Source organism: Astatotilapia calliptera, chromosome 7 (genome assembly GCF_964374335.1).
Source record: "Astatotilapia calliptera chromosome 7, fAstCal68.1, whole genome shotgun sequence".
NCBI lineage: Eukaryota > Metazoa > Chordata > Actinopteri > Cichliformes > Cichlidae > Astatotilapia > Astatotilapia calliptera.
In genome coordinates, this window is record NC_137428.1 from 24,399,917 (window position 1) to 24,425,022 (window position 25,106).

At 41.3% G+C, this 25,106-nt stretch overlaps 2 protein-coding genes across 3 annotated transcripts in view; one reads left to right on the forward strand and one right to left on the reverse strand.

Annotated features, from left to right (window-relative positions):
* The first annotated feature begins 1,172 nt into the window (after positions 1-1,172).
* Positions 1,173-16,655, forward strand: rab14l (RAB14, member RAS oncogene family, like). The gene is made up of 8 exons (XM_026173790.2): positions 1,173-1,311; positions 7,286-7,344; positions 8,455-8,508; positions 9,167-9,344; positions 11,804-11,870; positions 14,802-14,889; positions 15,105-15,135; positions 15,236-16,655. Exons 2-8 carry the CDS (start codon positions 7,293-7,295, stop codon positions 15,411-15,413), a joined length of 648 nt encoding a protein of 215 aa, XP_026029575.1. The 5' UTR covers positions 1,173-1,311; positions 7,286-7,292; the 3' UTR covers positions 15,414-16,655.
* Positions 16,656-17,925: 1,270 nt separating this feature from the next.
* abl1 (abl oncogene 1, non-receptor tyrosine kinase) overlaps positions 17,926-25,106 on the reverse strand; it is a 39,337-nt gene continuing 32,156 nt past the window's right edge. For both annotated transcript variants that reach the window (XM_026173791.2, XM_026173793.2), the window contains 8 exons: positions 24,035-24,307; positions 23,749-23,833; positions 23,307-23,484; positions 22,546-22,730; positions 22,240-22,392; positions 22,061-22,150; positions 21,772-21,897; positions 17,926-21,251 (listed from right to left, as the gene is read on the reverse strand). In XM_026173791.2, coding sequence (XP_026029576.1) covers positions 19,615-21,251; positions 21,772-21,897; positions 22,061-22,150; positions 22,240-22,392; positions 22,546-22,730; positions 23,307-23,484; positions 23,749-23,833; positions 24,035-24,307 — 2,727 coding nt within the window. In that variant the 3' untranslated portion in view covers positions 17,926-19,614. The remainder of the gene's footprint in view (positions 21,252-21,771; positions 21,898-22,060; positions 22,151-22,239; positions 22,393-22,545; positions 22,731-23,306; positions 23,485-23,748; positions 23,834-24,034; positions 24,308-25,106) is intronic.

Here is a 25,106-nt window from a genome sequence, read left to right on the forward strand (position 1 = left end):
CAAAAAAGGAGGTAGAGCAGGTCATTTACTAATGGGAAGTTTGGTGGTTTGATCCCTCCAGTCTGCATGCCAAATATCCTTGGGCAAGAGACGAACCACAACTTGCTCTCTGATGCATCCATCAGAGTGTGAATGTGTCAGAATGTTAGACAGAAGCACTTACGCATAGCAAAAAAAGTGCTTGAATGAATGAGTGAATTAGGCATGTTGTATGACGTGCTTAAGAACCTGTCCATTTACCATACCCAGCGCAAACAACAAAACAGTTCACCTAGTATATTGACAACTGTCTTAAAAAAACTGAAGGATGCTCAGGTAGGAGAGTTATATGTTTACATATATTGTGATAATATATAATTATAGCACATGTTTTATTTGACACAAACTGTCATCTACAAAACAAAAAAAATCAGAGCAAAGATCACATGAAAGAAGAAAAACATGCATCTTGCTGAATTATTTTCTTATCCAATTTTTAATTTATTTTACTCTTCTATTTTTTGTGCATCTATCAAAATTATGTATTTTTAGAGCCCCTACTTATGGTACATTTTTGAGGCCAGTGTTATATGTCTAAATAGATAGATTTGGATAGGCTTGCAAACTCTGCTGTGAAAGGATGTGAAGGCCTGTGTTGTGCAGTTTTAGGGTTTTGGAGGCCATTCGCTGGTAACATTGCCAATTGTTATAAGGGTGAAGCACAGTGTCTGACATTTTATATTAACTTTACTATAAAATATATAGTAATCATATTGTAAGAATATATTTAAGCCACTGTTTCCAGTGAAAATCAAATGATTTCATGGTTGGGCTAAGTCCACAGTGTTTCAAGATCTTAGCGATGCCCCTCGATGGAGTTCTAGTATTGTTTTGTGTTGCTGTGTGCTGATGGTGCTGTTGTAACTCTTTTAACATCTGCTGACCAGATGCATTTGAGCGTACTCCACAAGCCTAAACCTCTCAGGTGGCAGATGAAGCTTGCTAAAATTTTGAACTTTCCCTCTTATAGTGGCTCATGATTTCACCAAAGTGATTATTTCATAGTGTGACATGACGATTGCTCCCTGTTAAGCAGTTTACGAGAGTAGTAACCTTTGCAAGAATACACCTGTGAAGGTGATTACCTTCGAGGAGGCAGTGCATAAGTTGCAAATCGCCGCATACGAGGCTCTTTGTCCCAGAAGCCCATTGTATAGAGCGGAGGAAACCCTGTGCCGTGAGCAGCCATCTTGGATAGACAGATCATACTTGAGCCAGGATAACCTGCATACCTCCTGTGAACAGCTCAAAGCGCAAAAGACTTAATATCTGGTAAGGACAGAAGAAGGGGGGTATTTGATTGCACTCATAGACGCCCGTGTAATGTGTAATAAATGTAGAGAAACTGATATTTAAACGAAGAAACCCTTGGAAGTGTTAAGCTTTCTTGTGTTTTCCAGGAGTCAGCTAGGTGGAAAGCTAACGATGGTAGCTAACAGATGACTAATGCAAGGTTGGGTTCTAAGTCCAATATTGTGAGGCATCACATATTAAACGGTTATGGAAAAAATGCTACTGTTTACGACAAAGGGCTTGGTTTTCTTGAAATAACAAGATAACGCGTTACGTGTTTGCCATTAGCTGATAAACTAGCCTGCTAAAACTGTCGCTAGCTTTCGTTAGTTTAGTGTATTGAGGCATTTTTCATGAAATTGGGCTCAGGCCAGGTTGCGTTTCTGAACCTGTTTTTACTCAATAATGCATTTAAATCAGCTGTTTGTGTGGCGATGAGGGCAGGTGGCTTATGTGCTTTGATTTATGGGATTTGTTGTTATCCGTCTCTGTCAGCTAGCAAGTGACTAGCTAACGCAAACTTGTTTGTCAAAACATCCAATTTAAGGCCGTATATTTATCTGAATTTGCCATCTAAATGTCTGTTCAAGTCAGTATCAGGTTTTATATCCATTTCCGCTTCGTAGCAGCACTCTTTTTTTCACGCATGGAATCTAATCTCAGAGATTTAGTCATAGCGACGCTGTCATTTTTGCCGGTTGTCAAGCTAACGTTAAGCTAGTCGCCGTCGGTAAGAAACAGGCATTTCGTTAGGGTTCCATATTGAAGGGTCAACCTCCGATATCCAAGTCGGGTTTGACGATGGATTTGACTGGCCCGTCTAATTCCTTGTTTTTGTGTAGGAATAACTGTAACAAAGCGATTTTTTTTCCTGTACTGCAATGCTAATCCCTTAGCCGGTAGTGTATTAGCTTCTTATTTGGGTGTCCTTTTTCCAAAGAGCAGGCATACACGATTTAAAATAAATAAATAAAATTGGTCATTGAGTTAACGATGGTAACTTTTGTATGGTCGAAATTTGGATATCTTTGCCTTCGTCGACATTTAAAGTGCTGCATCATTTCTGTTTCTGGTGTTAGTACACTGTGTGTTAGTGGACATCATCTTAAATTATTACCGCGTTACTTAATATTTAGTTTTTTGTTTTACTGTAAGCATGTAAACACGTCACTCATTTTTGTATCGCGGTAGCGTCCTTCAAGAGTGTATATAATAGCTATGGGGTATCACGTTCTTTTTAGTCACGTGATTTGAGTGGTGGGTCTGAACATCACGGAGACAGTGTGACTATATGTGTCATGATTTCCTGAAATCACATCATCTCTTTGCCTCTATGAGGAATGTCTGTTGAGAGGAAGAAAGGCAGTGTCCCTGTTTCTCTAGAGAAAGCTTCAGGAAAGGAGAAGTGCTGAGGCTGCAGTCTGGTCACATGGTCTTGACTCGCCTTCTCCTTGACTGATACTCATGGGGTTTATTTCTATGCCATGTGTAGCGGTGGGAGGAAAAAAGGGTGTAAAATGAAGTCGAATGTCACAGCCAAGTCACATTTTACTTTTGCTCTTTCTGGGGATTGTGCAAAATCAACAGGCCATCACTTTGGAGCTAGAGAGACCACATGAGGGTCATGTGACAGCAGAGAGCCTAGAAAAAGAGTGTGTGAAACAATATGTTGGGAGTTAAAAGGATGGTAGTGAGGTGTGACAGCTTCAAGGTCTTATACTAAATCATGGTGTGGAGCATAAGTGCAATGTTATGTTTTGTCTTTACCCACATGAATCACACTGTAGGGATTAATGAAATGTAAACATACATTGTGTCTACTGTGTTTGTGATTTTTCACGATGATTTCAGACTTGATAATGCACCACAATGTAGAAATAATGTAGGTATCCACCAGTGATTACAGATTACGTTTTTGGTAATGTAGTAACATAATGTGTTATTGTACTAAATTCAGTAATCACTTTACAGTTACAGTTATATTGTTAATTTCATTACAAAGGTTCTTCACTTATGTGAATAGTGAGCGAATGAAAAGGTACTGTGTAATTTATTACTTCTATGGAGCAACCCCAAGTCTGGTACCTGGATAGAATACGGGCATTTATAAATAGGAAGTTTATGCATACATTTTTTTTATATATATTATTTTTTTTGCTGTAGTTAGCTGCTTGTTGGTGGTGTGATTAAACACTAAAGCACAGGTCAAGTTGCAGAAGACTGTGCCAAATCTTTTCTTGGACCACCCACAGAAACACAGTCACAAAGGCACTGCTAGCGCTAAGAGTTGTTTACATTTCTTGAAAATATAACACTCAGGAACTTTTGCTCTTATTAATTAAGAAAAATACAACTACTACATTGTTAGCTGTCTAGTTTTAATTTGTCTTTGTGCACCTATATTTCTGTCTTGTTTTCAGTTCTCACATTTCTAGTTTTTTTCCTCAGTCAAAGCTCGAGTCAATATGAGTATGTGTAAACATGAGGGTTTGTGACCCAACATTGTTTTTACTGTTATAAAAGCTAAAGTTTAATTGATATCTTTATCTGATTCAACCTCAGTTAAGTAGCCTGCAGCGTCTTATGTCTTTATTTCAACCATGTACTCAATTTTTTTTATTCTGTTTCTTGCACTTTTTTCTTCTTTTGCTGTCTGTATTTTTCCATTTATTTGCTTTTTCTATTTCCACTTTTTCTCTTGCTACATGCATTTCTAACGATTGAGTTTAAATTAAGCTGACCAATCAAATTTGGTCACCAATCTGCAGATGTAGAAGTACGTGCGTAAAACCAGCATTGTGTTGTGCTCGGGCACTGTGATTTCGGTTTCTAGGAACTGCTCTGACTGCAGTATAGTTTCCTTTGAACTTCATGTGAGAATGACACTGGTTTAAGGCAGATTATCTTTGCAAGTTACAGAGAAATCATTTGTCTGCTGAATGATTATTCTTTTGATTAAGTCTGAATTATTTACTACTCCTACAGCAGTCAATCGTGTACAGCAGCATCTCGATTTAATACTGTGCAGCAGTAATTAAGGTAACTATCACAAAATAATTTTCCTTCATAGAAATACGAGATCAGTATAGAATTCATTCCATCCATGTTTTGACAGATAACACGAAAGGTGAGAATGAGAATATCACTGCGCTGAGCCAGTTGTGTGGTTGGAACAGCCGCATCACGTTAGGTTCATGCAAATAGCATATGAGAAGTACACAACAGTACATTAGGTTTGTAAATGAGATGAGACAAAATGACAACACAAAATGTTCAAACTTGAGTAATAGCGTTATAGAACATAACAACCTGACAGACTTGGCCCAAGGCCCAAAAGATGAGGATATGATATAGGATAGGATGTATATTTGAGGGTCCAAAGAGTTCAGTGGTGTGGAGGTTGGCTATTTATTTTTGGCTTTTTAAAGTTTGACAAGAAAGAAAAGTAGCATACACTGGAAAATGTGTCAAAAACATGTTTTTACAAAGGCAAGTATCGTTTTGCCACGTGCACAGTTGACCATTTACCTGCACAGCACAAGACGACAGTCCCAGAACTTTCTCCTATACCACGCCTTACGACAAAATACAGAGTAACGCAGACATCACTGATGCAACAACCAACCTGTGTTGTAAAAGTCATGATGCCAGTAAGCACAGTTGAAATTTTCAGATGTAACCAACTGATTCAAGTAATTGACCCTTGTCACCAACTCCCTGGGCATAAACAGTTCTCGCTTTGCCAACCACACACAGAGCGTAGAGACACAGCTTGGTGACCACATCACATTTGTGGTCAAGTCGCACATCTGATCCATGTACGAGTCTTGCTGCCCCTCAGAGGCAGTACTATACTCTCGTGCCTTTTTTGTTTGTTTTAATATTATTCATAAACGCAGACACCCGTATAACATTCTACAGTGAATTTGTTGAAGTTTTGACAAAAAAAGTGTTTACATCTAAATTAATTAAAATTAAGCTTGAAAAACAGTGATTTCATTTATATTGTGGTTGATATCAATAATCATGAATATAATCTGGTGAAAAGAAAAAAAAAAATAGCGTGGCAAGGTTGTTGGTTTTTTCTCTTTTCTTGCCTAGCCTTAGTGTTAAAGGAATTTTATACCAAAATTGATTGTTTAAAAAAAAATAATAATTACAGACTGACACCCTCATACCTTCTTACTACTTTACTTACTAGTAATTAAGATTTTAAAAATCACTGGTAAGCCAGCTGCTGGTATTTCTTTATTTTACCACAATATGGTGAGTAGTGTTGATAAGCGGTAATTACTGTTATCAGTATTTGGTATTTATAGATCCTAACAATGCCTATTAATGGACCTAGTTGTAATATAATTGTTGTAATTCTGGTTTGATTGTGAACACTGAAGCATCCGCAGTTGCTTCAGTGCTATGCCTCCCATGCAGCAGGTCTTTTGCGCTGTTGGAAATGAGCACTGTCAGCAGCAACTGTGGAATCAAACGACCACACCTTTAGTTCTCTGCATCATTTCTGCTAAGAGGTGTGTGCGTGTGTGATGTTGTCAGATTAATGGAAAGGAGTGAAAGTCTGAAAGAGCCTTCTCAGAAGTGAGATTGAGACAGGAAGGTAATGGGATTCCTTCTTGAAAGTCTTTCTAATAACTGAAAAGCTCTAACACTGTTAAAAAAAGATCCATCACCTCTCTGGTCTCACCCTTCAAAGGTTGTCGTAGATATGAGTACTCTGAAGTATATTTGTGATTTTCTGTAGTAAGGGTGTTGTAGACTGGCGCAGACCGTATTATTTATTTATTTATTTATTTATTTTTTAAATGTGACAGTACTTTTCTGCATTCATAATTCTGTCAATTTGGGCAAGATCACCAGCACCACTGGCTATAATGAAGCCTCAAACATGACCAGGCCTCGGCAGCAAGTGTCCAAAGAAAAACTTTAAAAGACCTTCAGAAAGCCTGCAGAACTACTGCTTAACACTACTTAAAAAAAATAAAAAAAATAACACTGGAAACTTCCTTGAAAAGTTAATATAAAGGAAATGAGCAGTGGTACAAGACTTTTGCAAAGTATTTGAATCATATCACCTGCTAGTTTAATATCCCTCCATCTAGTAAAAAGTATTGTTGGATAGTTCATGCATGGAAATGTACCCTCTGGTTGCTTTATGTACAATTAAAGTATAGGGATTTTCATGTTATGTTTGTCCATTTGATAAACACAATTTATTCAAAGCATTATTTATAGCATTTATTATTTAAAGTATTTTGGATGAACCTAAACCAATTTAATGTAAATCACAGTTCTGGTAAATTTACTTTTATGCTTGGCGCCAAAATTGTGTTTGGCAGGTTTTTCCCTTCATATTAGAAACAAAAAACAACATTGAAAAAAAATCCATGTTCAATTGCTGATGAGTTAAATTTATTTGTGTTCTTGAAGCTTTTGTGTAGTTAGTCCTTTTGGTCATGAATGTAATCAGCCTTCTCAGCTGTCTGAACCTTCACTTCAGGACTATGCTAATCCTGTAACTACTCGCTGGAATTTGTACAGCTTTTACTGGAGATCAGTAATCACACCTGTAACACAGTCATTAAACAGTAAGCGGCTCCATTACTGTTACTACAGGACTTGTTGTTTTATTTATATCCACACATCGTGTTGTTTTTGCATAAAGTGCAGAAGGTGTGAGAAAGAGCTGTCCATGCTTAATTGTCTTTGTCTTTTCTTATTCATTGCATCATGTGCAGTTTATTTATATGGAGTCAAAACCTTACCAGATTAGTAAACCTCTTGCTGATCTGAGTGGAAGATTAGTGGAAGTGTTCAGGGAAACTGACTGTAAAAGTCAAATGATTATAATCTACATGTATTGACCCCTCTTAAGGAAAAGTTGCTTTTCTCTGTTAAAGGTTTAAGTGGCTAAACTGTTCTTCTGTTTTTCCTCTTTCAGAGCCACAATGGCCACCGCACCGTACAACTACTCCTACATTTTCAAATACATCATTATCGGTAAGTGATCAGTACCAATTGCCAGCAGTTTGGAGGCTCTCTAGTGACTAATATTGATGGCACTTCTCACAAACTGCACATTTATTGTACTTCCATTACATGGTGGCTTTGAGTGGGTCCAGCGTATGTCATATTAGTCCATTTTTGAAGGTAACATAACTGAGTACTTCTAACAAGGGGGTGTTCTGGCATAGGGCTGTTCGATATAACGATATATATCGGATGACGATATAAAAACATCTATCGTTTCATTTTACGCTATCGTTTGTTTTGTGGTGTCGCAAAATAAACTGTTTACGTCAATATTTTTCATCGTTTTGATGGTCACTGTAGTGGCTATATTAATTTCTTAAAGTTCTCTCTTTCTCTTGTATTTTATATAACCACACTACGGATGGACAAGCGCCTGTTTTTATGCGTTGTGGTTAGCAATAACGACGGTAACAGCATTGCGTGTCCGCTTGTTTATGTTCCACATACACCTTTCACAATAAAGCTCAAGATCCTGTTGAGACTTTTCAAAATAAACTGAATCACGTGAAAGAGCAGATTATTTACGGATGAGAAGTAAAAAAAAGAGCCGTCAGGTGCTAAAAAATAAACCTTAGACGCAAACGTTAGAACAGGCTTACACGCTGTGTAATAAGAAAACGGCGGCTGTTACAACTTATGTCTAAAAATGTATAGTTTCATGCATCGGTTAAAACACTCAACTCCAGCTACATGACGCACAGCTGGAAATTAAGAAGTATTTTTAGTAAGTTTTATATGACTTAGGTGTATGATATTGTTCACAGCAAATTTATTGGGGGTATTTTGAAGTGCAAAAGTACTTCAGACTTAATCAAAGCATAATATAGATGTACCATTAGTGAGAAAATGTTTTTCGACAATAAAAAACATTTATTGTCAAAATCTGCAGGACCACATACACTCAAGTGCATCTATCCCCGTCTGTCTCTCTCATTAAGTCCACATGAAATTTTAAGTGTAGTTGCTGACTGTCACTGAGGGTCTGCTGCATCATGCATGGGGGCAACACTTCAGGCTTGAATAGAGAACTGTTGTTCTTCTGTTATTTCCTTGGTTGACCTGAGTTTCTCTCCACAGGGGACATGGGGGTAGGGAAGTCATGTTTGCTTCACCAGTTCACAGAAAAGAAATGTAAGTGCTGCCCTGCTTTTTTTTTTTTTTTCTTCTTTTGACTCCTTTTCATCTCTGCGTGTGCCCCAGTGCATGTGAGATTTGCCAGGTTTAACTGGAGTGGCTAAATCTCTTTGGATTTCTTTTATACACCAGCGGAAGTCAGCAGCATAGATGTGGAGTGTGAGCTCAACAGTGAGAGTCTCTTCTTCTGTGTATGAGCCAGCTGCAGCCTCCCATTACCATTCAGCTCAGTTGTTTAGTGCTACTATTAACAAGCCAGATGCTGTGTTACTCATTCACTTGTCCACAATCGCATCCTGCCTGCACCCATACACCAGTGCACACATGCATACACACACTGGAGTGATGTAGAAGAGGGTTTCAGTGGCAGTTTCAAACAAATTGATACATCAAGAGTGTTTGCAGTTTAGACAAAGTGATGACTTTAAAGACTGCGATTAATTATTGATGCAACTGCTGCTGCCGTACAGTAGGAACAAGTTGGCTATGTGTGACCTATACATATTGAATAATGTTTGTTACTACGTAATTTTAAGTTCAAACTAGGCACGTGTTTTGTTAAAGTTCACAAAACGGATGACAGAAGAAAGACTTGCCCTTACTAATGTTTTTGTATTTCAACAGTAGAATTCATTGACATACTTATTCTCCCCAGTCATGGCTGACTGCCCTCATACTATTGGCGTGGAGTTTGGTACGAGGATAATCGAAGTAAGTGGGCAGAAGATCAAGCTCCAGATCTGGGACACAGCAGGACAAGAGCGCTTCAGGGCCGTCACCCGCTCCTACTACCGCGGGGCCGCAGGGGCGCTTATGGTCTACGACATCACCAGGTAGAGCGTGCTTGTTATGTATTGATGCAGTCATGGTCACCGCTTAACACAGAAACTTTGACAGTGTACACTAGAGCTGCACGATTAATCATTAGAAAATCGCGATCTCAATTCATACTTATGTGCGATCTCATTTCCAAATGACAACGATTTAAAAAAAAAACAAAAAAAAAACGAGAGACGACGACGATTGTACCGCATTTTGATCCGGGACGTAATCTGCATGAAAACAAGCGCTCACTCTTCCTGCTCAACAAATGACAAGAGCGGAGCCTTATACCACGTAATACAGGAGCTGGCTGCTAAAATTGGCAGGGAAAAAACAACGGAGAGCACGTCAGGGATGACAAGAAAGTGACAGGAGAAAATCCGTCCCGGTCAACCACCCAAACATCAACAACGGGATCCTTATACAGCGCTTCCCTATACACGTCGAACTCCCGCAGGCACAAAGAAATTACGGAGGCTATCACTTATCACCTGACCAAAGATATGGCTCCCATCAACACTGTGCAAAACGAGGGATTTAGGAAAATCATCAACACCCTAAACAAACGCTACACAGTGCCATCCCGCAACTATTTTTCTATTGTTGCACTACCTGCTCTATACACGCAGCGTCGAGCAACGGTGGAGACGGAATTTCAAGCAGTACATTTTGCGGCAACAACAAAATGTGAGACATTTGTTGTTTTTATGTTTATTTATTGTTTTTATGTTCAGTCTCAACTGTTACGAAGTTGATGTGCAGTTAATAAGCGCAATAAATATTTATACTGGAAAAGAAAAGCGTGAGAGAATCGTGATCTCAATTCTAAGCAAAAAAATCGTGATTCTCATTTTATGCAAAATCGTGCAGCCCTAGTGTACACAATAGCCATATAGTGCATTGTGCAGAAAGAGGAAGTTAAAGGAAAGCATGAACATTTGATAACCGCACCGTTCAGCCCAGCACACCTACTCCTGAACAAATACAAATAGTTTGTGTTACTGCATGCGACTGACCTTCTTACCCAAACTGTTAGATGGTATCAGTGGTATGCCAAGCAAACACAGCTGAACATGTGGAATGTCTGTCCAAACTGCAAACTGGCCTCTAGGGCTAAATGAGTGCCAACGCAGTGTTTTCTTTGTCATCTATGGTTTCTGTGACTATACACCTAACTATAACCATATCCTTTAATGAAAAGATGTGGCTTTCATTTGCATTCTTCTGTTTTTATGTATACATTTGTTATTAACATGGGCCACACCAGTGTAGACAGTAGGTTGTGTTGGATAAGTAACATTCAAATTATTTCTTTTAACCTCCAGAGACCCTGTGTGTTCATAGGGACTCATTATATTTGAGCTTTCCTGCACTTTCCCCTTTTTTCTGCTCAGTACTTTAAGCACTGTTCAGTTCACTGTGTTATGCTGTTGAATAAACTCATTGTCCCTACATGGGGTGGCTCTAGCTCAGGAGGTAGAGCAGGTCATCTGCTAATCTGAAGGTTGGTGGTTCGATCACTGCTGCAAGGCAAATATCCTTTGGTGTGCAATATCCAGGTTAGATGGATGCATTCATTATTACATGAATAGGTGTAAATGGGTGAATTAGGAGCGTTGTATAATGTGCTCTGAGTGCTCAGTCAAAAACTGCTATATCAGAACCAGTCCATTTACCATATGAAGACATGTTTTTCTTTGTAATTACTCTGTAACAAAGTGATCACTTCCCTTTTGAAGGCAAAGTTTAGTTTATATACTTATCAGTCCAACTAATCACAGCCAAAAAGGGTTACTTTGACTGAGTTACCCTGAGCTGCTCACTTATTTCCCAAAGGCTCACCACTAGTGGATGGATTCACATATTTGATTTGGCACAGATATCTAAATTTACGCCGGATGCCCTTTCTGATGCAACCCACCTATTTATCCACATGGAGTAGCTTGTCACCGCTGGGCTACATTTGTGCCCAAATCTTTTGCATGCAAGACAAATGTGTTAACCACTATCTAGGAGAAATTAAAAATGTACCAGGAACAAGAGCTCGGGTCTCTGGAGGTCAAGAAACCAATGCAGAATTGTCTGTCTCGTAACCTGCCTGAAATCTTGTGAGCAGACTTCAGAGCGTCTGAATTTGTTAACTTGATGGCTCAAAATAAAATTTTGAGGACTGGTTCATTTATTGGAAAATGGAAATGAGGCTGTAACTTGGATAATGTGGCATTGGAGTTGGTAGCTGCATCGTCAGGCACAGGAAGCTGTTGATATAAATAAAGTTTATACTTATGATCTGGAGAAAGCAGTATCACTTCCAGATGTATCCATAACTCCCAGATGATTTCCTCCATGGTTATTGTTGCCTGTATTATATGGCAGCTGCTGCCTCTTTTCAAATTCATCCTCAGAGATGGCAGGATGTTATGTCTTTGCTTGTCGTCATAGTAACCTCTGTCCCTCTGATGTCAAACAGGAGAAGCACGTACAACCATCTCAGCAGCTGGCTGACTGATGCCAGAAACCTCACCAACCCCAATACTGTGAGTACACGCACTGAAATTAATGATTGTCTTAAGCTGCACACGTGTCTCCACAGCCTCGTCTCTGCACTCTCTTTCTGCATTGATTTCTCTTCTTTTAATTGCTTTAAGTTGTCGCTATGCTGTTTATCCCTTTGTCACCCCCCTGTTAGTCTTTTTGGAGCCACTCAGCCCCGTCCATTTCTTAAATAGGTTTTTCTTGGTAAATATGATTAGCTCTAAACCTTCCTGCTCTCACTCTCAGAGGTCTGTGTTCCATCAGGGAAGTGTGTTTGTGCAACATGACACTTCCTGTTCACATTTTAGATGGCAGAAAGCAAAAAGGGATGTTTCTGTATATCCAGTCACAACTATACACAGGCTTTGTATGGAGCTGTGTTATCCACTGCTCATTTTAATGACGAGTACAAGTAAACTTTACTAAGCTAATATGAACAGTATTAAGTTTTTGGTTTCTTTCTGGCACAGTCCACTTTAACAGAATCTGAACACTTTGAAGTTGTTAAATCTGGGACTTTTACTATGAAGTGAATCCATCAAGCTACACCAATATTATTAATCCTGCTAAACATTTACACAAAGGTGGTTATCAACTTAAAGTCAACATAGACTTTTACCTAGTTTAGTTGTGAACACAAACATAGAGGCAATGTTGGCAGCATGTGATCAGTCACAAACACAGAGGTTTACTGGTATCATAGCTGAATTATTTTACTAACAGAGAGCAAACTGTAATGTTAGATAAATCTGAAGAAGTTAAACACATGATGCTCAATGTTCTGAGCAGAGCTTCTGCAGCCAGTGTGTGAAAGAATACAGTATGAATAGGAGTATTAAAGTGCCATACAGCACTGCAGTTAGTGACAGTGTGCTACATAACTTATTTAAAGCCAGCATGGAAATTGCCCCCCAAAATGTTTTAGTTACATACGTTTGAGTAATCCCCCATCTTTAACTCATCGGAACATCTGACAGTATTTATAATTAAATTCAGTGTGACTAGGCTCTTTTAGAGCCAGTGTGAAAGAAGATGGCAAGTAAAGAAGAAATAAAATCCTATAAATCAATAATAATTATTATTCATAATTAATTTTATATGCAATCAACAAGTTGAAGGGTTAGGGGTGATACATGTTTAAAAAAAAAAAATTAAGAGTTTCTTGCATGTGTAACATTGCTTGCAGCCATCCATTTTTTATTATTTTTTTATTTATTTTGATGCTTGTCACAAAGAGACAAAATCTTTAGACGGTCCCTAAGAAAAAAACAACCCAAAAACTCACTTTCTTACAAAGATCCACCGGATCTTCTAGGAATTATAATGTATTTTTTTTTTTCAGAGGACTGATTGGTGAGCAGGTGCTGATTTCTGTACAAGTTGATCTCTTATCTAATATAAACTTCAGCATAAGTTACCATGGTGATGTATCCTGGGAAGTGACCCCACTTCTAAACACTAAAAAGACTGGAGATAAACCTGAGGCCTTTACTATGAAACAGAATGTGCCTCAGGTTGAGGGAAAGAAATCAAATAATTTGTTTTCATGTCCCTAAACAGTATATACAGCTATCCTTAATATATTTATAACAGATTAGAATAATTTTGATCAGTCTAATAGGTTAAATGTGTTTCATCTGAGCTGTAAAGATGAGGATTCTTCTAAACTTGTGTTAATGTTGTGAAACGGGCAGATCTGACTCCACTGACAGGTGGTTTCTGATCTTGTTTGCATGCATACCAGAGAGGAGAGCGTCAAATCACAAATGAGTGTTCAGTGCACATAGCACTGTGGGCAGTGATGACTGTACATCTTCCAAAAGCAAAAGCCAAAACTACGCTGAGCTGTGAAATAGAACTGCTGTTTGCCAATTTTAAATACTTTAGCACAAAGTGGTGGCACTGTTGGTGTTGTCACAGCATCTGCCCCAACTCCCAACATCTGCCTGCCTTGGTTTTAGACGATATAATTGACGCGAGACAAAATACTTTACAACTCCACAACTTTATTAGTGCAAAAAACCCCCCATCAATGTATTTTCACTTAAAGTTATACACACACAGTACGGTAATATTATGTTGAAGCACCGTACGTATCACTCGGCGAGGCTCCTGCCTACGATAGCCTTAATGCTCCGACAATCCATCAAGCGGTGCGGCTTAGTAGCTTACGAAAGTCGTACTAAAACATTTTTTTGACAGATTGTTGAGCGCCGTGTACCACATAAAATTGGTTCGAGGTCAGTAAGCACAACCAGAATTCATACATAAGGTGCACCGGATTATAAGGGGCACTGCCGATTTTTCAGAAAATCAAAGGATTGGTTTTAAGTGTGCCTTGTTTTCCGAAAAACACGGTAATAACGACGGCCCGCTAGCATGCTCCACCAAAAATTGTGCTTTGGTGTGTATCTGACGGACGAAACCCAAACTAGTTCATAACCACTGAAGTTGCAGCATTTTTAAAAACCAATTGTGGTTCAGCTGTTTCATTCAACGATCCGCTTTTCCCTCCCACGTGTGTATGAAAACAAAGGCACTGCGCATGCGCATTTTAGCCATATTCTATCGCGATATTTCATTTTCTTATCATTGCCTAATATTGCCGGTATTAGCCCTAGTGCTGAACAATTCTGCAGTAAAAGCAAAAGAAATTGGCATGTAAAAGGTGGTGTACAGCAGTTTTGGTTTAGTCATTTTGTCACTCTTTTAGAAAGAAGTTCAGTAAATCTCTAATTACATCGCAGTTGCTAAGGATCCTGTTGAGCACACGTTCTCTCAATCAATATCTTAAAATTAGCTCAGCAACGTAGTGGAGTCTTCCTGGATTGCCCTTGGCTTTATTATCTCTCAAAGGATTAGACAGCAAATTTCTCCCAGACAAAGTGTCCAGGGGATCGTCTCACACTCTCTTCCCTTGTGTTTATCATTAGGTGATCATTCTCATAGGAAATAAAGCCGACTTGGAGGCCCAGAGGGATGTTACGTATGAGGAAGCGAAGCAGTTTGCTGAGGAGAACGGTGAGCGAGACGTCAACCGGTGCATGCTGGGAGGTTAAGGTGGAAAAAGCCAAGATTAACATCTTTCAGTTTACTTTGGTGGGACAGTAAATTCTAGGAGAAATGGAGCAATATTAATTAAAAGAGGGGGTGAATGATGACTTGGTATTTGAGGTATGCACACTTGGCGCTGTGTTTTAGTGACTCAGTCATTGTGTCTGTTTTATGTTGAACAGGTTTGTTGTTCTTGGAAGCCAGCGCAAAAACGTAAGTCTGCACAACTTCAGCTTTCCAGTTCCTGCAGAACAAGATCCGATCAGCCGTCTTCTGTGTAGCTCACATTTGTGTGTATGCCCTGTCTGTTCAGAGGTGAAAACGTTGAGGACGCCTTCCTGGAAGCTGCTAAGAAGATCTACCAGAATATCCAAGATGGCAGCCTGGACCTGAATGCTGCCGAGTCGGGGGTTCAGCATAAGCCCTCGGCCCCTCAGGGCGGCCGGATAACAAACGAACCACAGCCCCAGAGGGAAGGCTGCGGCTGCTAATGACCAAGCAAAAAGCCCCTTTGCCCCATTTCTCCCACTGTCTGTCTGTCCCACCCCCCACCCCCTTTCCTGTCCTGCCAATCCCCTCCATTCCATCCACCACCTCCGTGCATTCACACCCCATCCCACTGCACCAGGTGCTGCGTGAGAGCAGGGCTGCGGAGGGAAGGAACAGAGGGGGGTGAATATCGACTTGGGCCAGGCTGAGCTGGGCTTTGTGGACTACATCTCCCCCTTCTCCTCCTCCTCTTCCTCCTCCTCTTTAATCTCGATCAGTGTATTGTCATCCGATAACTCTTCTTCTTCCACCCCCCCACAAACCTCTCACACCATTCAGCCTAGTTCCCTCCATCATAGTATCATAGAATCCACCACACATTACACAGGTCACTGACACTTTAGATAGATGTAATGTTCATACGATAATGATAAAGCAAGACTGTTTTTTTTATGTTGGATTTTATAGCTATATGCGAAATGTAAACACTGCGTTAAGTTTCATCCACCACCAATCAGTTGGAACTAAATTATATTCCCAGAGTCCGCCTCCCCTGCATGGGTTACATTTCCTGTATTTTATCAGCACACGCAAATGTGATATCTCACTCGTGCTTATTTGCTTGGGAGCAGAATGCAATGGTGATGAAGTCATGTATCAAGCAGCCACACGGGTAGACGCTCTTAAGCACGTGTCCAGGAATGTGTAGTTGAGGGAGCTTTTTCCAGCGGTCTCGATTCAAACCTGCCTGTGTCTTTTAAATTCTGCTTTCTCTGCTTTGGCACAGTCCTTTGCCAGATGTGGCAATGCTGATATTCTCAGAAAGAAGGAGGGGGGGGGGTCTAGAAAACTAGGAATTACCCAGAAATTCTTTGTGGATTATTCCCCGGGCCTCTCCACTGAGTTATTACATGGAATATTGGGTGTTTTCCAGCTTGTCTGTGTTTGTATAGACTGAGCTAAAATGACACTTTAACAACAACAGCCACCCTGTGACTTTTTTGTTTGTTTTTGTCACACAAAGATTTTTTTTATTTTGCACCAGCTCTTCTTCTTTATCTCCCATTTCACACCCAAACTCTCCCTCACGTCACGTATAACAAGATTGTCTTTACCAGCATTTTCTTTGTCATTGTTTGTTGCCTTATTATTAATGTTATTACTCTGGAATCTTTGTTTTGCTGCACTTGCTCTTCACACTGCTCTCTGAATTCAATTCGATTCAATAAATCAGCTCTTTTAGATTCATTGTCACATTTTACTGAAACAAATAACTGAAGTACTTGAGGTAGTCGGCACGGTCACAGTATCTTAAATGGCCAAGTATTAGGAGCAAAGTCCCGACTGTTTAAGTGGAAAAATATACTCGTCCCTCCTGTATAATCAACAAAGCCGCACTAAAGAGCCCATTTCTTCTGCCTCCTATAAAGCGACACCAAGCAGTGTGCCCCCCGAAACATGACAAAAGAAAAAAAATCTGTCTCCTTTTTCAAGTACGAATATTTGTACCATAGTGTTTCCCCGATTGGACAGCTGTATATATTGCTTCTTAACTACTGGTGATGACCTCGCTACTGTACTTTGAATTTAGAAATTTATTTGGTCGCTCTGCCAATTTCTGTACAGTTGGTGTGCTAGTGGGTTGCCTGTAATTCATGCTTGGGAAAAATTCTGTAACATAGTTTCTATTAATAAATGTATGTAAAGGACAGATAACTAGACACCCTCCCCCATCACCCCGTCTGCACACTACTGAACCTGCCGAGTGGTTGAGGGGTGAGGAAGCGGATTGAGATGATGCGCAAACTATTTGTCTGCCTTGATTCTTATATCTGTAACGGAGCGGAGAGTGGGGCACTCTGTTTATATTCTGTTTTCTTTTTCCACCCCTTCGTCGCTCCTCTGTATGGGAGGGGCTGCATCGCTGTCTTAACTCTTTTGGGGAGTGGGGGATTGCTTTGTTATCGTGGGAAGTGGGCCGGCCGGGTCTTCCTTTTATTTTATTTTTTTTTTCCTGTGTCCCCCACCTGTTCTGCAGTTTGAGTGACCACTTCCTGCTTTTGTCTAAGTACAAAAAGAAACGTACATATGTATAAATTTTTAAGGAGCTGTGCTAACATTTAAATGCGTTCTCTTGCGTGTATATGATTTTAAAATGTTGACATTTTGATTTTAATGAAAAAAATACTCTAGACAGAAAAAAATAAATTATACATAACCTGTTGCTGTGTCCTTTTTTTTTTTTTTAAAAAAATCTGTGGCGGCAAATGAGAAGAGCACTTTTAATATCCTGTCTACTACAAGCGAAGAGCATCACACCGTTCCAGTTTGTGCTGGAGGTATCGTGTTAGCACAAGACACTGTCTGAAATTTTGCAGTGAGAAGAAAAAGCTCTACCTAGATGTTATCATACTCTAACCATTTTAGGTGGGAGAGAAAAGTCAAATGGTTTCTGAAAGATCATTTCTTTCACTTCACAGCCAAAATGACCAAATAAGCCGTACACAAAATGTATTTCAAGTAGCACAACTGCTTTGTTTTTTATTGCAACGAAAATTGCACCAAGGGTAGAGGGGAGAAAGGGGGGGGGGGGCGACATTTACAAGTGAAAGTTTGTGTACAAAATTGGCGAGGAGGCTTGGACACAAAATTCGAGTAGTGGTATGGTTGGTACAGGAAGTTTTTCGTCTTTTTTTTTTTTTTAAAGAAGCCAACACTGACAGTACCATGTTGAAGTCAAGGCAACTAGCAGTTGATTTTTGTCCTCAGGCATCGCAGTCAGACGGGGCACACGGGGATGACACGACAACACAAATACTGACACTGTGCGAGAGATGCAAGTGAGGAAAGAACGTGGTGAAAGTGAAATCTGACGAGTTCTTTCAGTCCGTATTGGTCACCTCACATCATTTTGTAGCACAGCAAGTGATAGCTCCATAAACATTTTAGTCCAGTGTTTCCCCCAGGATTTTTTTTCCTCTGGGGTGAAAAGGCCTCAAAACAGCATTCAGACCATTCGAACATGCGAGGAAGGCCCGTCAGAGTCGGAAACGCTGTTTCAGTCTGTTACCCCCTCCTAACAGATCAGACGGCGTGCTGCTGCGGGGCCAGTCTGCTACTGATGGCTTTTATGACATGTAGTGAAAGTTGAATCAAACTTGTTTAGTAAAAAGAAGTCCAGTCTAAGGACAATGCAAATCAACAGATCCACTGAGAACCCTGGTCCCTCTCCCAGTATAGACTGGAAACAAAGGTTGTGGTTTTTTTTGGTATGGCAGACATGGAAATCCAAGAAACACGCCTAAAAACAGCCATTCTCAACCACTTGATAAAAGCATGTTTCTGCACTTGTAAAGTGTCAAGAGTAAGAACAGCTCTGCCGGTAAGTGTTTAAGGCACTAATTGTTACCCAAGTGTGCAGAAAAGCAGAACTGTGAAGGCTAGAGGCTCATCCTGCCTCATTTGCTCGCTCCCATTATAACATTATGGCACGTGGTTGCAAATACTGCAGAAGAGCATTCATACAAAAACACTGACACAATTCCATCACTCAGCACACAACCAGACATTGATGGCATTAAAAAAAACAAGAAAATGTAGGGGCATGTGGGACAAAACACAGAGTCTTACAAACACTGTGAGAAAAGTTCCTTAACGCTTACATTTAAAAATGGCATTTGTGTTACAAAGGCAAACTACAAGATGAGGTTAAGCATTTTTGTTTTTGTTCACTGTTGTCAGCATTAATGATTTAAAAAAATGAAACACTAACAGTGATGGAAACAATTATCACAGGTCTTTTCTTTTAATACTCGAGTCAGTGATAAAGGGAAGAAACCAAAAACATAAGACATGATCATTTCAAAAAGAAAAATCAACCATGAAAGGTTACGTTGATGAAAGATTTGGCCCCTCGCCTCATGTGAAGGCCAAATGACAGTGTTTATTCATAGTTAAGGCTTTTCAATGTTACAGACTGTCTGATGGCATCTACATAAAGCTTTCTTTGATTCAGTCCGGAGTAACCACATGCTTAAGTGTTTCAGAACATACTAGAGTATGTGTGAACCTCCACCTCTGCTGCTCTCCAGCATGAGCTGGGCCTGGGTAACAGTTGGCCCACATGCATGGAGAGGGGGGGGGAAGGGTAGTGTAACATAAAATGTTATCATTTTTATGTCTGATAGTGTCATATTCTAGGCGCTACCTCTGAACAATGTCACTGATCTCTTTGACGGAGGACAGCAGCTTGCTGAAGTCCTGCTGTGCACTCGAGCCCCCCGTGGCATTGGGGCAGATCTGAAGCTCTCGCAAGCTGCTCTCAAGCTTGTTGATGGCCTCGCGAAAGGCAAACTTGTTCCTCATCTGCTGAATGGAGTCAACATAGCTCACGCAGTACTTTGACAGGTTCTTGCCGGCCTCCAGCACGGCGCTGTGGCTACCCGTTTGCTCGGAGTTGCGGGAAATGGCGGCGCGGAGCAGCTCGGTGCCCTCCAGCACCATTTCGCGTGTCACGGCTGAGTTTGGAGTGCGCTCGGAGGCCTGGCGGGGTGCAGTCTTGCGGAGGGAGGATCGGGTTTTCGCTAGAGGGGTGAATGCAGTAGGTGAATTTGGATCGTTGGGGGAGGTGAGGGGAGAAGACAAACCTCCAAGGCTCTGGCTGGAGGGGGAGCTGGTTACTGAAGTGGAAGAGGCGGAGGTCTTTAACGGTTGAGGTTTAGAGGTGGAGCCCAAGGGCAGCTTCTTGGAGGCCTCACTCAGGGGTAAGCGGGCTTGGTCACTGGGAGTGGCTGTGTGGTGGGGATCTGAGATGGAAGGGAGGCACTTAGCTTTGATTTCTGAAGCAGTCGGGGAGGGGAGCTCTTGAGTGGGGCTGCGGGAGACCTTGCCCGTTTTTGCATTAGTGGGTGGTGGAGGTGGGGCTGGCTTGGGTTTCTGTATTTTTACTCGATCCCTGCTGGAGGAGAACTCCGTGTGCTTGTTTCTGCGAGCCCTGCATTCTTCTCCAGCTGCTCCCATAGGAGGGAACACATTGGGCTTCAGAAGCTCGGCATGCAGAGCGCTGGTCTTGGAGCTTTCTGGCCCTGACACACTGGGTCTCTTCACCACCTTAGGTGTCAAAGCCTTGGGACTGGAACCAGGACTGAGATCATTATCTCTGCCTAAGAAGGTGGATGAAATATCTGGAGATGTATTCAGGCGTGGTGGGGGAGTCAGGGTGCCCATCCGTGGCGCGTTCTCTCCTTTCTGCTGCTTTCGTGGCAGAGCTGGCTTGCCCCCGACGGTGCCTGTGTCGAAGCGGCGATGGCTCAGATCTCGCGGCAGTGTGACAGACTTACATTCTGTGCCATCTGAGCCAGTGGGCATGGACCAGAAAAACCTAGAGTTAGAAAAGGGTTCCTCCTCACTAGGTGGAGTTGTTGCTCCCTTTCCACCTGGGCTAGTCACTACAAGAGGTAACTTCTTTCTAGGGCAAGAAGGTACTGGGTAGGTAGGAGCCCCATTAGTTATACCTGCTGCTCCATTATTATTCGTACTGTGGAGGCCATGTATGGCGTCATTAATGCCCAATGATGCCCCGTTGTTAAAGATGTCACTGTCTCGAGGATCTTGAGTAACGCACCTCCTGTCAGAGAGGCAGTCTCCTTTAAAAGAGGAGCTGCGTGTGGGAGGAGTTGGCGCACTCTTTTTCTTTTTCTTGATGAGGCTGAGAAAGCCACGCGTCTTGTCCTTGTCCTTGGGCAGCAAGCGATCGTCCTCATTCAGGTTGCTGTCCAGGGGGGGGCGCTCTTTCCTGGGGAGCATGGGTGACGACACAGCCCCCTCCGTTTCCAACAGATCTGTGGAAGAGCATAAAAGAACCAGGGGACTATCAGCAAAGGCAATCAAACAACTATAGATTTTTATTTGTATTTTTTTCTAAAAAAAAAATTTTTTCAAGAAAGCGTAAAAGCAAGCTCCACCAGTGTGTCTGCCAAACATATTTAGAGCAATGTCAGGGCAAAGAGAAGGGCAGGACAGCAGATCATGTATAATTAAGTCCTCACAGCTGGAGAAAAAATCCTTTGATGGGAACAATCCTTATTATGTGGTTACAGCCAAACAATTCAGTAAGAACTTGATCTTGCAGGTTGTCAAAAGCTCAGACCGTCTTTACTTCAAAGGGAAATTGGTGGTGAGACATTGTTTCATTTTACCCACAGAACGTTTTGTGGTCTTTAATTCTTACCGATTATTAAGATTATGAATGTGAGCATCAAATACTGCACTACTTATTTCAGGGTAATGTAAATAAAGTGTGAAGGTATATTTAACAACTAGCAATAAAGGCACCAGGCATACTCTTTAAGTTCATGTCACCTGGGCTCTCTGTATCTCGGCTGTCTATGTTGCTCTTGCGAGGTCTGGTCTTGGTGGGCAGCTCCGGAGCCTGCTGGATGGAGCCTAATGTCTTCTTTCCTTTCTTTCCCAACTCCTTTTCCACCTCTAAAATCACAAATACAAGAAGGTTTGGACATATTAGCAACAAACAACAGGCTTGAGTGTGTTTACATCAGGATATCTATGTAACACACTCAAGCCTGAGGAGTATCAGAACAGTTTGCCCCAAACTGAAGAGGTTTTAGACAGAAAAGAAATGGACACTGACCATCAGAGATGCTGGATTCCTGGAACATGGTCTCAAAGGCTTGGTGGGTTTCAGCAAAAGTTGGACGTTCTGAAGGGTTCCACTTCCAACCTGACAAAAAGAAAAGGAAAACAAAAAGTTATTCCAAAACAGAAGCGTGCCTTTAATCATGTTTTTACAAGATGGGTTGTGGTACTCACAGGCCATCATGAGCTCATAGACCTTCTCGGGGCAGCCCTCTGGTCGATCCATACGATAGTCTTTTTCTAACAGTTCATAGACCTGGGACAGGTCGATGCCAGGGTAAGGAGACATGCCATATGTGGCAATCTCCCACAGCAGCACACCAAATGCTGCAGGAACAAGTTGAACAAGACAATAAATCAAAAAAGAACAAAGTCAAAGACTACGAATTGAGATCATGTGAGGAATATGTGCAAATTAGAATGAGGGAAATTAAATTTGTTTCACATTGTTTAACAGCAGAGTAAAAGACAGGAGCTCACCCCAGACATCAGACTTAATCGAGAACTTGTTGTAAGCCAGACTCTCTGGAGCTGTCCACTTGATCGGGAACTTGGCCCCGGCATGAGCCGTGTAGGTATCTCCAATCATCAGCCTGCTCAGGCCAAAATCTGCAACCTTCACCAGGTGGTTCTCCCCAACGAGACAGTTACGGGCTGCCAAGTCCCTACAGAAGAAAAAGCAGTTATGAGAGGAAGTGATGAATGGGAAGCTGTATAGAAATGCTGACTTTGAAAATGAGAAATGAGAATTTATTAAGCTGATATGAACCCAAAAGAAAAGAAACAACAGAACAGCGGTGTGTTTTGTTAGAGAATCCTCTCAGGTGCCATATTTCTACAGATGAGTTGTGGGGTAAAAAAGAAAAGAAAAAAAAAGAATAAATTTACAATTGCAAGCTGAGTCGTGTCAGGCTTAAAAATTAAAATCCAGTTTCACAAATATGTAAGTCATAAGTCATATAATCGCTTCCAAAAGATACGGCTGGACGTGCCAGAACAAACAAGCTTTGCTACAAGATCGACTTGTCTGTGATACAATGAGAGTGTGAGAGGAGCACTGCTCAGGAAGGAGAGGGGAGAAAAAAAAGAAAAATAAGAGAAAATGAGATATGAGGTCAAAGGTGTTTTTTGTCCCTTCCAGCTTAAAACTGAAGATGGGTAAAAAAAACCCAATAAAAAAACATCTGTCTTATAAACCCAGGACAGGTTAGCAAGTTTGCTTTTTAGGCCTTCAAACCCACCTGTGTATAAAGTTTTTTTTCTCCAGGTATTCCATGGCAGAGGAGATCTGTGTGGCCATGTGTAGCAGCACCACAGCATTGACCTCCTCTCTGTTGCACTCCCTCAGGTAGTCCAGCAGGTTACCGTGGGTCATGAACTCTGTGATGATGTAGAACGGGGGCTCCCGTGTGCACACGCCTGCCAAAAACACGAGTCCCGCAACACAAATCATCATCTCACAGCTTTTCTTGGGTGCAGTTTTTATTCCAGATGCAACCCCAAAGTGAACCATTTCTCCTCCTGGCTTGTTAGGCAAACACGTGTACACATCTACACTATGGAGCCACTAAAAACAAAATACATCATTTCTAGCAGAAGATTTTGCGTACATGTGTTACATTTAAACAGTGTTTATGTAAAACCCCCACATTAAAGCAATGATTGTTGTTTTTAGTCACATACCTAACAGCTGCACCAGGTTAGGGTGTTTGATCTCTTTCATAACCGCAGCCTCCTTCAGAAACTCCTCCACCTCCATCGTATCCTCCTACACAGTTTATGGAAAGAAAGAAAAAAGAAAGTGAGGACAGCAAAGGATGGCTGGGTGCAGTTGCATCTGTGCTACACCAGATGGTAGCATTATTCAGCCAAATTAAAACCATAGCTTGGAATGTTAATATGTAACACCAGTAGTTGTCAAAATGTTTCCACATGAGTAGGTCGATGCTAATCTTCTCTGTCTCCGTACCTTTAACGTCTTGACTGCCACGGTGAGGTTGTACTTCTTCCAAACGCCTTCGTACACTTCCCCATACTGGCCCCCTCCTAGTTTGTGCTTCATGGTAATGTCAGTGCGCTCCATCTCCCACTTATCGTAGTTGGGAGAAACTCCATAGATGGTGGGCTTGTTACGCTTCGGCGCTGGGTAGTGCAGTGTCGTGATGAGGCCGTCGGCCACGGTGGAATGGTGGTGCACCAGCTCGGCCAGTGTGTTGAAACGGCTGTCAGATGAGACGTAAAGCTGTAGAGAGGGGGGGGGGGAGATTCTATATTTGAGTGGATGCAAGAGATTAGAGATCAGATTTTCTTAGCCTATCAGAGGCTCGTACAGTATTTGGCAGGTGGAAGGATACTGGACAGAACAAAGTGGACAGATTTTCTAGCCTTTTCGGAACAAAAACTGATTTTTGTTCCAGAATGTGACTTCTGCCTTCTTTTATTCTTGTGAATACGCTCTTTGCCTAAGGCCTGTGGAGGGAGGAAAAAAGGAAAGAAAGAGAACAACCTTGACTGCGGTGAAGAGTCCGCAGAAACCTCAAGACGATTTAATGGTTTAAACCATGACCATTTACTAAATCTAGGAGGGGGAAGAAAAAAAAGAGCTTACCAACATGAAAATCTTTTTTCTTTTTTTTTTCTCTATTCAGAGCAGTGTTAATAACAGAGCCAATGTGCAACAAAACCTGCAGCTCCAGGGAGTGCTGAGGTAATTTCAAATTATTGGCGAACTCTATCATACCAGACGCTTGACTTGTAGCTCAGTGGGAGGATGGAAAACAATATGCGATGGGGAACCAAGTGTATGTATGTGTGTGTGTGTGTGTGTGAGAGAGAGCGTCTGTGTTTGTCCATTCGCTTCTTTGTATGTGTGTGCATACTTGGCTGCATCTGTGCTAATGCATGTCTTTGCATGGGCGTCAGTGTCTGGCCAGGCCTTGCGTCTGCTGGTCATTATGAGAAGCACAGTGGCAGTTAGAGGCATTCTTCTCATAGCTGGCGTTCCTAAACCTAGTTCACCTCGCTCCATCACAAACAGCAGG